Source organism: Neodothiora populina (genome assembly GCF_041146345.1).
Source record: "Neodothiora populina strain CPC 39397 chromosome Unknown canker_contig_15, whole genome shotgun sequence".
NCBI lineage: Eukaryota > Fungi > Ascomycota > Dothideomycetes > Dothideales > Dothioraceae > Neodothiora > Neodothiora populina.
Genome location: NW_027191413.1, coordinates 139,632 through 155,193, shown reverse-complemented (window position 1 = coordinate 155,193; position 15,562 = coordinate 139,632). Strand labels below are relative to the sequence as shown.

Below are 15,562 nucleotides of genomic sequence, written 5' to 3'. Positions count from 1 at the left end.
CCATTGATTGCTTGCGTCTGAGCATACCTTCCGCCGCATGAAACTATCGCGGACAGGCTCAGAACTTCTGATAGATCAGATGCGGTACCTTTACTATCTGTAGATTAGATGCCGCGGTACAACGAGTCGCGTTGCAGGCGTGAGTCGCTGCGTCAGCCGTTCCTCAGTGCCGAGGAGGGTGGGTGCAGCATGCATGTACTGTAGTCGTGCGAAGACGACGATCATCTCGCATGCAGTGATCAAGAATCCTTCCGCAAAGTATCTGTACAGATTACTGTGCTGTGCCTTACTCGGCAGAGTATAGCGTGTGATCTGGTACAGTGAGTACTCGTAAGTGGATGGAATAATACAGATGGGTAGACTTCTGTAACCAGAGTACATTTCTGCTACAGGTACTATAAGAAGCTTTGCCGCCTGATCAACATGAAGCGTTCAGAGCTCGCTCAACACATGCTTGTTCTCCACCCAGGGGGTTTTCAAAGCCTGTTGTCCCCATCTGTTGACTTGAGACTGGCACAGAAATGTAGTGTGTAGCATGATAGGTGCCGCTGAAGTGACCACTACCTGCCCGGGAACCCAAAGTGTACAAGTATGCAGCATGGAGACACGGCGGGCCCAAGCATGGTATGAGTGCTGGCAAAAGTTCGTTGACCGCTTTGGCAAGACTTCGAGGCACGAACACAGCCGTTCGTGGCTCTGTTTGGAAATGCAACCAGAGGACCATTGCTTGATGGGATCATAAATGCGGTTGTCATGTAGCCCTAGTGGTTGCATTACCATCGCGTTGCCGAATCGGTGGTGATCGAGAGACAGCCAATCAAAGGCCTTTCTGTCGCCAGGCCACGACACGAGCGCACACTGAGCATTAGGTCGTGAGATAGTCTTATTTTGGAGAATGCAGGTACATGGAGCACCCATGTCAACCACTGTACGGAAAGATGATTAGCCGAGGCAAAGTACACAAAATCATGACTCGGTGAACGTATGGCATGATGCGGAATAGGAAATGTGGGGAGAGCTCCAATTGGGGCAGAAGCTTGGAGCTCGGAGCTCGAGTCGGAGCTCGGAATACAGCGACGATTGCGGTATTGGACTATACCTCGATGTTTACCGCTACCTCTCTACGACGAGAGTAATCGTCATTTACATCGAAGAGCTGTCGAGAAGTAAGAATCCGAATCTCGCAGTCTTGCCAGCTTGGAGAGTGAGTTTTCTGAGAAAGCTGGGCAATAGTTGTTACCTTCTTGAACGTTGAATCCTTCGGCCGATCAGCTGGTCCAGTATAAAGAGGAGCTTGAGTCCTTCGACCGCCTATCTACAATATTCGCTGTCCATCCGCGTAATCTGTCGAATTTCGTAGTCTTAATCATTCTGGCGTTCGTCCAGACTGTGATTCGTATCGTCAACATGACAGGCGCAACATCTGCTCGCTTGAGCTCTGCTCCAGCCCATCAAAACGAAGCCGCGACTGCCTACTTCGAACATTCATCTGCACCTCGAGTCAATACCGATATTGTCGTCACAGAAGCTCTTCGTCGCGAGTATCCCCAGCTCCACTTGACTGTAACGCCACGAGGAACATGTGACATTCTCGCCTTCGCTGCAGCTGGTCATGCTGCTGCGGCACCGATTGACCAAGAGCAAGATCGATTGACTTGGCTGTCATACCGACCTCCTGTTCGCCGCCTTAACGGCGAGAATGATGGACTGGCTGAATATGTGCATTTTGGGAAATTTATGGTCGAATGGGAGAATAAAGAGTTTGTTCTCTACATTGCAGAAGGAAGAGACGGCATGTCTGCATATCCGAGTGTTACCAACCAGTATATCCTATCGTCTTCTTCAAAGGCCACGGAGCGACTTTTGTTGGAAGCCGGTAGATGGTCTATGGCACTTCACGATGAGGTTTGGGTTTTCGATCAGGGCATGTGGCAGAAGAGTCACGAGCTCTGGGAGAGTGTGCAAGCTGCTGAATGGGAAAACGTGATCCTTAACGAGGATATGAAGAAATCCCTCATTCGCGATGTTGATAATTTCTTCAATTCGCGAGAGACTTACAAGAAGCTCAAGGTGCCATGGAAGCGGGGTGTCATCTACTATGGTCCTCCTGGTAACGGCAAGACTATCAGCATCAAGGCAATGATGCATGCACTATACAAGAGGAAGGACCCTATTCCAACGCTCTATGTGAAGACACTGTCAAGGTACGTCCTTTCTGTCCTTCCTGACCATATACATGACGTTCAGCTTGATATTGACCAAAGCCCTTCCAATGTAGCTTTGCCGGCCCCGAATATGCGCTTCGACAGATCTTCGGTCAGGCTCGCCGATTCGCCCCTTGCTACCTCATCTTTGAAGACTTGGACAGCCTGATCACTCCAAACGTTCGCTCATATTTCTTGAACGAGGTCGATGGTTTGAAGAACAATGACGGAATCCTCATGGTTGGTAGCACAAATCATCTCGATCAATTGGATCCCGGTATTGCGAAACGTCCATCGCGATTTGACCGTAAATACTACTTTCCAGACCCCAACAAGGACGAGCGTTACGCCTATGCGAAGTTCTGGCAGACGAAACTCAGTGATAACGAGGACATTGAGTTTCCTGACGAGATTTGCGAGGGCATGTCAAAGATCACTGACGGCTTCTCCTTCGCATACATGCAGGAAGCCTTTATCGCTGCGCTGCTGGCTCTGGCTGTTCACGATACTGAGAGCATGAGCAGCGGCGATAAAAGGCATTCAAATGAAGACGTCTCGATGCCCAGCCACAAGGAATTGCCCTCTGCACTTATCTTTACCCGAGCTGATGGAACATCTGAGGAACAGTGGAACGCAGGCACCCGAGCGATACAGAGCCAGTCCGTTGGTTATGAAGTTATCAGCCAGGCAGACTCTAATCAGCCCATCGCGACGGCGTACGAGCCGACTCTGCAGGGACTGAAAACATTCTGCGAATTGGTGCGCGACATGAAGATAATTGATCAAACTCCAAAATCCATCCGTGGCAATGTCTACCTCGAAGGTGGAGGCGAATCCAGGCTCGAAAGGTTTCCCTTGTGGGTTGAGCTTAAGAAGCAAGTGCAGATTCTGAAGGAAGAGATGGACAGAAATGACACTGCCGGACATGCGTAAGTGTTGGGGATGTATGAGGTTTGGTACTATGCTCATAGTGTACACTACTCGATATTCACTACGATCATACCAGAGGGGTTCAGCTTGTGGTGTGTATACAAACTGCAAAGCACCAAATATTCCCATCGACCCTTAGAATACTTCGAAGTAACAGTCCGGTCATAGCAAGGAACAAGCTTCGCTTATAGGATCTGTCGTTTCTAGGTAGTCAATGACTTCCTGATGAATGGTCGGTGATTTCCTGATAGATAGGCAATGAGTTCCTGATGAACAGGCAATGAGCTTCTGATGGACAGTTAATGAGTCTCTGATAGGTAATTCATGAAAGCCTAATGACTAGTCAATGCGTTTCCCATAACTACCCCTTAAACGGTCAATGACTAGAAACGAGTTCTTTCGTACAGGAGAATCTGATAGGCCCTAATCGTTGATTTTCATGCAAGGTACCATACTGTACCTTAGGTTACTTGACAGGAAGCCGTGGCACAAGTGTAGACGAACTTGTGCGATCATAACACCCTATGAAATTTCTCATTCTTTCGCAAACACCTTGATAGCTATTTACATAACATATAACATGCAGCATCTACCGTTCCGTGAAGCTCCGAACCTCTGTTGTGTTGTCTTTCGAACATGCTACACCACATCTTAATCGTGTCTCTATCGTGACGTCGAGAGACGAAGTACTTTAGAGGTGAGCTCGGTTTCGGCCCGTCGACGAGCCGCAGCTGTGGGAAAAGCTTTGGCCCCCAAACCCTGACAGTTGTTCCTAAAAATGGAACACCCACGACTGTTTTTAGTTTTGCTCCACCATCACCATGAGAACGTTTCTTCAATTGAACATCATCCTACGTATGCAATTGTCAGATTGGCGCCATCGTAGATGTCCTGTTACGTTCGTCGTGCGCCGACGATGGCGCATACGGCAAGTCGATGATGACGAAACTCAGAAGCCGTCTACAGACGCGGCACTCTAACACTCTCGTGACCCACACCATTTACAGGTACTTCATGCATGCACCAATAGCTAGGTACATGGCTTCTGCCTGAAGTCCTCGCCAACATGTAAGTGATTCGCCCACCCTCTTAGTCTACCAATGCCCTGATTTATCTCCAAGGGCGGGAGTTGAAATTTGGTTCGTCAATTGCTGCAAGGTACGAGTTAATTGGTTTCCACTCAGCTCTCGCCTCGCTGCGTAGGCCCTGGTTGGTATCTTGAAGATTGTAGCCTCCAGCGACTCGAGCCCAGGTCTGGGCATGCGCAGTTACAAGGTCGCCATTCGTGAACCAATAATAGATGGCGACCAAACGTTTCTGCCTTGGGAAACCACGCGTTGCGAGTGGCAAAAACTACAGTTACGTCTCTTGACCCCTACCTCGTCCACAGTGCTTCTACCTAGTGCGTGGGAGCGTGACTATTGCTGGTGAAGTTGGGACCCCCCCCCCCCCCCCCCCCCATCGAGGCTACGCATTCGCAACGCGTTTGGTGTGTCGCCCACAAGCCGTGAGTATTGTTGGAGATAAGTATAGATACTCGCTGTTGTCCTTTTTTTCTTGCCTTCTATCTTCTACATCACCTTTTCAGAAACATCATAGGAATCACATACTGCCGCACACTTGCTCTTTTCTCACTTCGTTCCATACTTGCATTAAGCAACCCCCCACGCCACAGAAAGCCGCCAACAAAGTACCCCCGTCAGCAGCCCAGTAAGCGCAAAGCCTCAGGGCGTTGCACAGCCTCTAGCGCCACAACCAAAAGTAGTCATCGAGTCTATTATCCAGTCATAGTCTATTTGGAGCAAAGGCCTGTAGCCTATCGGTTGCACAAATATAAAAGGAGATCTTCCTATTACCTCTGTTCCTGCATATTCATCTTGCAAGAACGTCACTAGCCACAAATCTACAAAGTGTTCACCAGTCTCCATCAATTAAGAAGAGAACATCGAAGCGACCACTCAAAAGCTTTCCGAAGTGATACATCACTTCAATCTTCAGCCAATATAGCCACTACCACCACCACCACCACCAGCATCACTGTCACAAGCACTTCTGCGAGAAGTTCAGCAAGAAGCACAACAAAAATCACAATGTCGTCACGATACTCCACACCGAGCTACACGAGCCAAGGCTCATCCTCTTCCTCATCGTCATCCAGAGGACCAGTGATCATCCACCAGCATCCTTCCTCCTCTTCGTCCTCTCGCACTTCAGGGTCAGCCTCAGCATATCCCTACCACAGTTCTACGTCTGGGTCGGGGACGAAATATCAGGCTGCAGAGCCTCGATCGAGCGAGGGGCGATATGCTGGGTACTGGCGATAGACCAGCATGAGACCCGACATATTTCTCCCCTAGGCGAAACACCGACAACACTTGTGCGGTCGAGTGCAAAGCTCTGGTCCTGATCTCTGAAACCAAGCATGAGACACAGGACAGGGCGTCAATATAATGTCAGAACGGAGGAACAATCTTACGAAAATGAATGTTCACTTAATCACAAATGAGAGGCAAAACAAGGAAAAGGAAAAGGAAAGGAAAGAAGGCGTTGGATACTTGCTTTTAAAAATTGGAAAAGACGAGAAGCTACACGCCCGTCAAATCTCTTACGGAGTTTTCTTTCGTTTCGCTGCTCCGAGGAGCTGTTTGCACGGCCGAGTTCGAATCGGTCGTCTAATTGTCCGTTTTTTGGTTGAAAAGTCTGCTCGGTTTGGAGGGACTGCAGCTGGAGTCTTGTTTCTCGCTGCGGCGATGTTTGTTGGCCTTTGCCGAGATATACCCCCCCTTATCGCCCCGGAAACCTTTTACGGTCCATAATCAATTTATTTTTTCCCCTTATGACTTCAATTTGGTCTTCGTGGTCATCTTTTAATAGTGTTGAATAGGCTCAGAGAGGATCGTAGAGGCAGCTAGAATGACTCTTCGTGTGGCCGTTATGGATATTTTGAATGATGGGTTCTGCTATTGAGTCCGATCACCGCCGTATTGGCATTCCTCCAGCAGGGACACTGGGCGGTAATTGACCCGTGAGACTATATCTCAGCATAGTCTCGAGCGGAAGCGGCGTACTTGACTCGTCGAACGGCCTGGCCATCATGATTTTGCTGCCACGGTCCATTCCCCCCCACTCGATGGTCGTCGACGTCGTCTGTTTTTCTTTCTTGACCTTGTCTTCACCATCAATATTCATTGCATCTCCATCATTGTCATCATCGGTCTTCATTTTCTTTTCCGCTTCATCGTCGTCATCATCGTCACTCCCTTCATCATCGCTTTCCCAGAGTTTCCTGCGCAGACCGGTGACGACATTCTCGATGCCGGCATCGCTTTCTGCTAGAGTGAAGACGTCGTCCCAACCTTCCGCGCCAATGTCTTCGCGCGCGATGCGATTTGCTTCGGGGCCGGCCCAGTTCCAGAGATGTTCCAATTGAGCCACCGTCAGGGTCTCTGGTATCGCCGTCGTCTTCTCTGCAGCAGTATCTGACCCTGTATCTTCTGACAATAGCGACGAAGCCGCCTTCTTCTCCCCGTCTGCGATCCAATCCTCGACGCCGGGCTGGAGTTTCTTGCGCAGCAGTTGTCCGAGCAGTGGTTCTTGGGTGCGACCAGGGAAGGAAGGCAGAGGATAGACGTGGGCTGATCGCAGGGCGGTCTGGGAGTTTGTGTGCAGGTTCTGTAGAGACAGCAGGTTGTGTTGGGCGAGTTGCAGGGAGGTCAACAGAGAGGTCCATGAGGGCAGCGGATCGTTGAATTCGAGGTCGTGGCGGATCTTGGCCAGACTTGTCGAGGTCGCGTGCAGACGCTGCCGGTAGGATTCTAGCGCTCGAAGAGTTTCTTGGGATGAAGACATGGCTGCGCGGCGAGGAGATGACGCGTAGGTGTGGTTGTGGTTTTGCTTTGGTAACGACGGGAGTGAGACGAAGCTGGTATAGAAGCTGCTGACGAGAAAGTGGGAGTTTCGAACAAACAGAGCAAACAAGCTTCGATTGCGGCAAGTTGGACCTTGACCTCGGAGATCTTTTGTTTGCTCTACCATTATTGCTCCTTCGTCTCCATTAGGCCCAGTCAGCTAGTCAAAGATAATGGCTGGAGGAGGACACTCGGAATGAGTCTTTCCAAAAACAAATAAGATCATGTCCTTGTTTGGTGGCGACAGCAGACAAACATCAGATGTGCCATCCTCTCCGGGCTTCCCAGAAGAGGATTCTGATTTCTCCATTGAAGAGATAAATCCCCCTACTTCGCCCAATTCCGGAAGGCTCGAGTCAAGCATTGATGGTGTCTCAGACTATGAGCCTTCTCTTCTAGGGACCCAGAGTGTAGAGCTTCCACCGGCAGGTATTACAGACCTCGAAAATGGAGAGACCGAGGCAGAAGACGACGCCATCTCCGAACCTGGATCTGCATCTGGACGTGTGAACAAAAGATGGGCCCGCGCGTGGCGACATTACACCGAAGCAGATCGTTCGGTGGCTGCTTCTTTGGGCCAATTGCGCGCGAACGACCTTAGTGCGCATCTATATAATGCTCATGTCTTGAAAGCCCGCTTACGTCGGCCTGCTGGCAACGTCGAAGCATCCAAAGCCTCTGCTATGCGGAAAAGCAAATGGATCCCCAAGGACGAAGCGACGGGCGAGAAGCGGTGGTATCCGGATGCCAGATGGACTGCTTGGCCTTTGGAGCCAGAGGCCGTCCCTCATGCCGATGTCATGTTTGGCGCATCGGGTATGGATCAGGCATTGGACGCTTATTCTGTAAAGCCTATCGATGTTCGACGACCTGAAAAGCCTAGTAAAGGTTTGGAGGAGGAATTGTATGCAACTTTCTTGAGACAGGCAAAGGAAGCATGGTTGCAGCGTCAACCTAGGTCTACCTTGCGCTCTGACGCTGAGCTGAACAATCCCGTGGAGCGAGAGCACAGAAGCAGGTCTCGAAGTATGTCGAGAGATCCTGGACGATCCAGATCTGTGTCTGTCTCAAGGTCATCTCCCGTCTCTTCGTCGCCCTTGTCGAGAGTACTGAGCGCTCCATCGTCTTCCCCATCTCCATCACCAAGGCAGCCCACATCTTCTCCTGGTCCAGGCAATTCTGCTGCAGTAGGTCCTGTCAAAAGCGAAGAAGTCAAGTATGACGGAGACAATGATGATGACCCTGAAATGATTACTGCCCGTCCAGTCTTCTCTGCCGACGATGACTATTCGCACAAATTACTTGCTCCGACCGTGAGACAAGTCATGTCCAGACTCGATTCACTTTTGCTGGCTTTGCACCATCAACGCGAAGGTCATTACTTGCGTAACAGAGATGCAGGGGATACTAGTGATGACTCTGTGCGCTCTGTTGTATCATCCAAATCGCGAGCTGAAAAACCAAAGTCACGAAAGAGGGCCTTTACTCCTGCACCTCAAGATGATAGCACTAAGCCTTCGGATGAGGAGGAAGACCAGGTCATGATTGGTGCAGCTGGTCCGCTCGATCACTCATCTTCTGGCTCAGAAGACTTGAATCACCATTCTCAACCAGCACATACTTCACCACGGAAGAAGACAACTAGCAAGACCACAGCACATTCACCTTCATCACCTCGATATACCCGTAAGCTCGGCCTACGGGATTGGAGCGAAGTCCTCGGTGTCGCAGCAATGACGGGCTGGGATCAATCTGTTATACAGCGTGCGACAAAACGATGTGAGGCACTCTTCGGCGAAACCATGACTTTCCGCACATTCCCAGAGTATGGTCCAATAAGAGAAGAAAACGAATATGTTTCTACTTCCGAAGAAGATACTCAGAGCCAAGCAGGATATTTCTGTCCCTTTCCCATGTGCAAACGTCATGCGCTCCCCTACGAACGCGCATACCGTTGGCGCGATCATCTCAAGAGAAGCCACAAGAAGAAGCCCGAAGAGATTGTAGCAATCGAGCAAGAAGCCCAGCGGAAAATGGCAAGAGGTCACTCTACAATCACCGGACAGATCAAAAGACAAAACGCACTAGACTTCAATCCTATGAATTGGGTTCCACCTGATCCATTGAAGTGCCCGCATTGTGAGACCAGCTCCGTCTATACAAGAGTAGGCAGGCTACTCGACCATCTGCGCCGCACCCACAGATACGATCCTCGGATCCAAGCCATGCCGTCGACGAAAAGAAAGCAGCCGTCAAGACACATCAGTGTTGGGTCTTCTGTCATTTCAGGCGCCGATAGCAATGACGAAGATGGCAGTTCCGTCGCAGGTGAAGAAAATGACGAAGAAATGTTGGGCGGTGTACGTCTCGATGGATTCTTACAACCGGTCCTTCGGCGTAAGGGACGAGGAAAAGACAAGGAGGCAAGATTGAAAAAGGAAAAGGAGAGGAGAAGCAAAATAGAGCGCAAAGCTGCCAAGAGAAAAAGAGCCTTGATTGAAGAAGAAGAGGAAAGGTTGTCTTGTCCAGAAAGGTCCTAAGGACTCGGTGTTGGTAACGAGGACCAAGAAGAGATGAATGACTGGTGGCAATTTTCTAACTCTGTTGCTATATGATTTGAAGCTATATACCCATCTTTGCAATGACTATACCAAGAAGTTAATTATCAGCCCATCCCTGATCATGAGCATGCTAAACCCAAGAACAAGCCTCCAATACAAAACTGCCTGTCTCACGCACGCGCACCTTCCAAGCTGCAGTGTCCGCAAAACAGAAGAAACCCTGCATGAAATCCCCACGACGACTAGGTGCCTAAGGTACCTTATGCACGATCACTCATGAACATGAAACAAGCTGCAGCACATCACCACAACCACTATATATCCTCAGACAAAATTGCTGCAACTCATAAACCCACAACCCACTCACTCAACCGACAATAAATCTGCAAAAAGCACCAGCAAGTAGCACGCAAGAAGGTATTACCCCTAACGACGGAGCCAGAACCAGAAAACCCAATAAACACACCATATTACATTCTACTCCCCTCCCATTTTTTCTTTCCCTTGTCTCCTGTCTATAAGACGGAGAGAGAATCGAGAACACTGGACAAGTAAATGGCGTCAAACCTCCAATCGGCACTCTACTGTGGTTTGCTTTCTTTGCTTTGCTTTTGGGTCTGCGAACCGCCCCCGTGTAAGAACCCTCAGGTGACCGAAAAGAAGAGGAAGAGCGTGGTTTAGACGAATCGAATTTGAGCTTGAGCTAGCTTGGGGGTTCTGGGTTATGGTGTTGGGTGACTGGTTCTCTAAGTTTTCACTGGGGTTTATTTGGAGGGCTTCAGGGAGGCGTGAGGTCGGGGTGATCTTTTTGAGGGGCTGATGAGGTAGGTGTTTTTGATGTGTTTTGATTCATTTGTTCTGCGAGCGGTTCAATTTCACTTCTTTGCTTCTTGCTCGTGTTCACTTGCACTTGCACTTTCCTGCTTTTAGCATTTTATCGTCGGAGCCGTGCTTGCGGAGTGAAATCGTCTTAACTCTCGAGACAACTTCCTTTGGGGCTCTTCTTCACTTTAGGACCACTTTGCTTACTTCTTCCCTGACTTCGAAACAGAAGAAGGAAGGAGTCACTACATCCAAGTTTTTCACTCTACACTTGATCGCAACAAGATCAACAACAACAAAATACCTCTCGAGCCCAAGTACTCTTTACAAGCAAGAACATAGCCTATAGTTTCAAAACAGTAGCAAAGAAAATGGCGCCAAACAGCAGACCAACAATACCTCTCTTCACCGAGCGTGAATCGAGATACATGGTCGCGGCATTCCAATCCCTGAAGAATGAACCGCAGGTAAGTCTATTCTCGCATCTCCTATTCCCTAGCTATCTACTTCGTCATCACGAAAATTGACAACTACGAGCTCACTGATTGACGCCGCGCAGATCGACCTCCCGCCTTTCGCAATAGCGATCAATCTCAAGGAAGGATCCGCCCGAAACGCATGGGCTGCAATCAGGAAGAAGTTGACGACCAAGTCTCCCAAGACTCCAAACACGTTCAGCGCCAGAGAAGGCAATCACATCGTGGCTGCATTTCAGTGTTTCAAAATCGATCCGCAGGTGAGTCTACCATTGCCAAAACCGCTTGTCCGTGAGTTGATCTGATTCTATAGATCGATCTAACTCAATTCGCGAACTTGATCGGACTGAAGCAGGGATCTGCACGTAACGCCTGGACTGCGATCAAGAGAAAGATCGAGGCTGCTTCTGGCCCCAGTGATACCTTGAACACTGCGGACACAGATGTCGAGAATGGCAATAAAGTCAGCAACGGAGGAAAAAGAAAACGAGGCACAGGAGTCGCCACTACCCCTGACTTGCCTAACAAGAAACGTGCCACCATCGCTCCGACCAACGAAGACGAAACGTTTTCTGTCATCGACTACGATTCCCCTCTCTTCTTTCAAAGGTCTGACAATTATGCACCTGCAGAGGGCGTGTCTATTCCTGTCGACTCGCTCAGCAGCGACGAATACCTACCTTCTTCTGCGTCGGCCAAAACCATCAAATCCGAACGTCCTCATGCGAATAAGAGCTCCAGTCGCGCAAAAGACATGATGAGCTCCGCTCCACATGCCAAAAGCGAAGCAGTGCTAAAGAGAGAACGGCTCGCTCGTCTACAGAGTCTGCCTCCTCTGCCAGCTTCTGCATCTCGGACTGAATCTAATGATGACGACGACGACGACGATGATGATTCTGCGCGCCACAGTCACGACGAGACTTTGACTGACGAGGAAAGTGATCGCGCCGAAGAAGTATTCGACAAGAACACCAAGTCCACCAGAGGTGAAGGAAAATCCAACGGAAACGTCTACGAGGACGTCTATGAGGACGAAGACTGCTACTGTGCCGACGAAGCTTAGATGGTCTGTCACCTTCTCTTTGCGTGCATTGAATACGTATACAACACATGGATCCCTGCTTGGGGATTCGAAAGATATCCGACAGCGGAACGAGCGGATAAGCTAAGAGACTCGATATTGGTTTTTCAACTATACACGATGCGGCTACTCAGGAAGAAAGGGAGAGAGGGATTTGACACAGGTAGAGACACAGCGATGACACAAAGGAAATGACAGTCGATGACTACTCGAAATGGAGATTATAATCAAGACACAAGAAGGAGGTGATGGGTGGGACACGGAATGGAGACGATAGTCGATGACACAAAACTCCAGATCATGACATCTAAGTGCAGCTTATTCAGGGGAGTAAACGAATATAAGCTTCAATTGTGGTATCATTGCACTTCAATGCAAGTCCGTATGTGTTCATCACAATGCCAGTCGTGACACAACAGCAAGCAAACTTTGTACAGATTCATGAAGTCGTCATGAACATCAATGCCATCATCCACCTCCCAATCCATCAACAAGAATGGCCCCAGCTTCCATGTCCGCGAGTCTCTACTTCCCCTCCAATCTTGAAAGTTTACTTCATGTTCGCACCAGGGTTGCTCGGCTCACTCGAGACAGGAACGCCCTTGACGCCCTTCTCGCCAGGCTGATTCGATCCATTGTCGATGCCGACGTTGCTGATTCCGGAGTCCGAAGCAACTGGGGCCTCGCCGGGACGGCTGGCCTCGGTGTGGCCCGGGGCGTTGTCTGCGCCAGTTCCATGTGCTGTCCTCATGTCAATATTGTTGTGTACTTGTGATCGCAGCGTGAAGATAGGCAAGGTGCGTACTCTGTGCTTGCTGCTTCTCGAACTTAGCGGATGCGCCTGCGCCGCCGGGGGTCTTGCTGTGAGGCATTTGGAAAGTGGTTTCGGTGGAAAATTAATTTCTTTTCGTTTTTTGGCAAGGAAGTGCTCGTGATATCGGACTTGACAATTATTAGATATAAAGAATGCACACGATTACACCTACGTTTGATAGTTGTGGTTCGTAGACACCCACTGTTGTTCTGAACCGTGTACGTCATGTCTATGTACTGTATGACGCTTACATCGAACGAACATCTCTATACTGATGTATACGACCTGCCATAAGGACTGATTGCGGAGATGTAAAATCCATGATTACCCTGATGCTGGTAGACTCGTACGAGATCATTGAGATCGGATGGTCGTGAGGTGATGTCGCTGCCATGTGGAGACTGTAGTATTGTGAATGGGTCCGGAATAGTGCATCTCGTAGGGTTCACATCCCCTCGTGTAGACGGTGTGTATGTATAGCTTCAATGACTATGCGCAGAAGCATGTCTCTTGCCTGAGGAATGGCGATAATCTATATAGTCTAAGGTTGTCGCCCTAAGGGTAGACAACCTACAAAACAATTTGTTTTTTGGTCGTTGACCATTTACCAGATACTCATCAGAATTCAATGACAATTCATTAATTTCGTCAACCGTTCACTATAAATTCGTCGCCTCTTTACTAGCGACTTATTGCCTGTTCATTTTGAAGTCATCGACTGTTTATTACCAATCTATTAACAAATTATCGGGAAGATTGATTAGTAACGAGCTCTTCTATATACAGCCGTATAGACAGACGCAAGCATGTCGATAGATGAAGTATTCGAGGGGCGGAGCGTGCTCCTAGAGACAAGCCCGTATGCCAGCGTCAGCAAAATGCCAACGAAATGCACTCATCATCACCCATCAACCATTCTATATAGGTGTGAAGAAAGAAAGTAGTCACACCTACGAGGTCGAACAAATAGAACATTGTAAACCTTGTCCAGATACGCAAAAACAAAGAACAATTCCAGATGAGAAAAGCAAAAGGAAGAACGTTGGTTAGTCGTTCGTACACTATTTAAATGACCAGAGCGAGGATCGAACTCGCGGCCTTTTCCGATCTATTGAAATTTTGTAGACTCCAATGTAAAGGAAACGTGATAACCACTACACTATCCGGCCTTATTGATGATAGTAATCCCGATAAAACGATTATATGAATCATTGCAATCTTAAAATGCTGGGATCGCATATCGCTGTTGTCGAGCGTTCCATCAACAGATCACATTACATATTGCTTGAGTCCTCGCGACATGTCACATTTCCGCATACCGCAGAGCATCTGCTACCATTTTCTATATAGACAGCCATGAGTGATCGTTTGTATCTTCATTCGGTGTCAAGTGAATGCTACCAAGTGAATGCTGCCTCGATCCATCGAATCGTTCGACAACAACTCGGTCTTGTACGGCGCCTATGATTGTAGTTTCTTGAACCATCCCACTCCAGCCTATAGCAGCGTAGATATGGTAAGACCTACGATGCAATAGACTTTAATGCGAAAGCTTGTTGTAAGCTCCATGTGCATCAATCTGGTATAAATACAGCCACGACCTCACTCTTCTCAGCATCATATTCATCCTTGCTATCAGTCTTTTGCCGATCTCAGCACCAAGCCCAAAGGACTCATCAGCTTCTCATAACGTGGACAACTCTCCACCACCTCCGGCGTGCGCCACCAAAGACCAATTTGGCGATAACTGTGACGATCCGCCACCGTACAGGCCCACCAGACCGCTCACTGCCAAAGACATAGTGCCGATGATAGGTTCAAGAGCAGTGGCTTTCAGACGCTTCCTTTTGCATTATCTTTTGTCATCTTACAACATGGATTTGACAACTTTGCCATTCGAGGAACGACTCAACCCGGCGCTGCTACGGTTCTATGAGTGCGTAGGTAGCCAATGGAGCTGCTTGTTCTTGAAAGGCCTCCTAAGTGCGGACCAATGCGACTGGGTTCATGCGCGGATTTTGGAGTCAATGATCGAGCCCGGCAGATTGCTGTTCATAGCGCCAGGTGTGTTCCGTCTTCTATTGCCAATCATACTTTACAGTGAAGCTGACAAGACTTTCAACAGAACACGTTCAATTTGTTGTGCTTTCGTGGGATGCCATGGTCAAAAGACGCGAGAGCGGTTCCCCTGCGTCGTCAATAGGTACCGTCGAATTGGTCATGCATCGCACCTTCCTCTTCCAAGCAGCTATCGCTGATGGGGACCTTCGTAGGAGACTCCTAGCGTTGAACCTCCATATGCTGAGACAACAGGAATACGATGCGGCTTTGGGAGATCCAGAGATGTTTACACTTGCGACTTGCACGGAACGACACTGCGAAGTAATGTTTACCTGCTGTGCAAGAGCCATCCAAGTTATTGGCAATCACAAGGTCCTGTATCCGCCCTATGGCGGCATAGAAGTGCGCAAGGGCACAGAGAGGATATGGGCGCCACCACCGCCAAAGCCACAGACAGAACCACAGGTCAGCACTTCTCTCTGGAGGAAGCTCTTCGAATAACGAGGAGTGAGCCGATGGCTGTGGCTGCAATGGAAGAGAGGCGAGAGATGAGAGAGCTCGAGTCGAATAGGATACCTGTCTCTGGTGTCACAGGCCTGTGTTTCGGTGCTTTGGGATTGATCTTGCGGAAAGAAAGCATACTTTGTTTAGCAGATGTCTGAGTCCAGCTTAGTTAAATCCGAGATCTTATGAAAAAAATCGGAT

The 15,562-nt window shown here is 49.0% G+C and overlaps 4 protein-coding genes across 4 annotated transcripts; 2 read left to right on the top strand and 2 right to left on the bottom strand.

Annotated features, from left to right (window-relative positions):
- Positions 1–1,407: 1,407 nt before the first annotated feature.
- AAFC00_002427 (uncharacterized protein) lies at positions 1,408–3,137 on the top strand (the record flags this gene model as incomplete). The annotated part of the gene is made up of 2 exons (XM_069341739.1): positions 1,408–2,204; positions 2,279–3,137. The coding sequence occupies 2 exons, from the start codon at positions 1,408–1,410 to the stop codon at positions 3,135–3,137; spliced, it is 1,656 nt and encodes a 551-aa protein (XP_069198248.1).
- Positions 3,138–6,107: 2,970 nt separating this feature from the next.
- AAFC00_002426 (uncharacterized protein) lies at positions 6,108–6,983 on the bottom strand (the record flags this gene model as incomplete). The annotated part of the gene is made up of 1 exon (XM_069341738.1): positions 6,108–6,983. The coding sequence occupies one exon, from the start codon at positions 6,981–6,983 to the stop codon at positions 6,108–6,110; it is 876 nt and encodes a 291-aa protein (XP_069198247.1).
- A 283-nt stretch (positions 6,984–7,266) lies between these two features.
- AAFC00_002425 (uncharacterized protein) lies at positions 7,267–9,582 on the top strand (the record flags this gene model as incomplete). Its single annotated transcript, XM_069341736.1, has 1 exon — positions 7,267–9,582. The coding sequence occupies one exon, from the start codon at positions 7,267–7,269 to the stop codon at positions 9,580–9,582; it is 2,316 nt and encodes a 771-aa protein (XP_069198246.1).
- A 2,950-nt stretch (positions 9,583–12,532) lies between these two features.
- Positions 12,533–12,854, bottom strand: AAFC00_002424 (uncharacterized protein; the record flags this gene model as incomplete). The annotated part of the gene is made up of 2 exons (XM_069341735.1): positions 12,533–12,723; positions 12,788–12,854. 2 exons carry the CDS (start codon positions 12,852–12,854, stop codon positions 12,533–12,535), a joined length of 258 nt encoding a protein of 85 aa, XP_069198245.1.
- Positions 12,855–15,562: the final 2,708 nt, after the last annotated feature.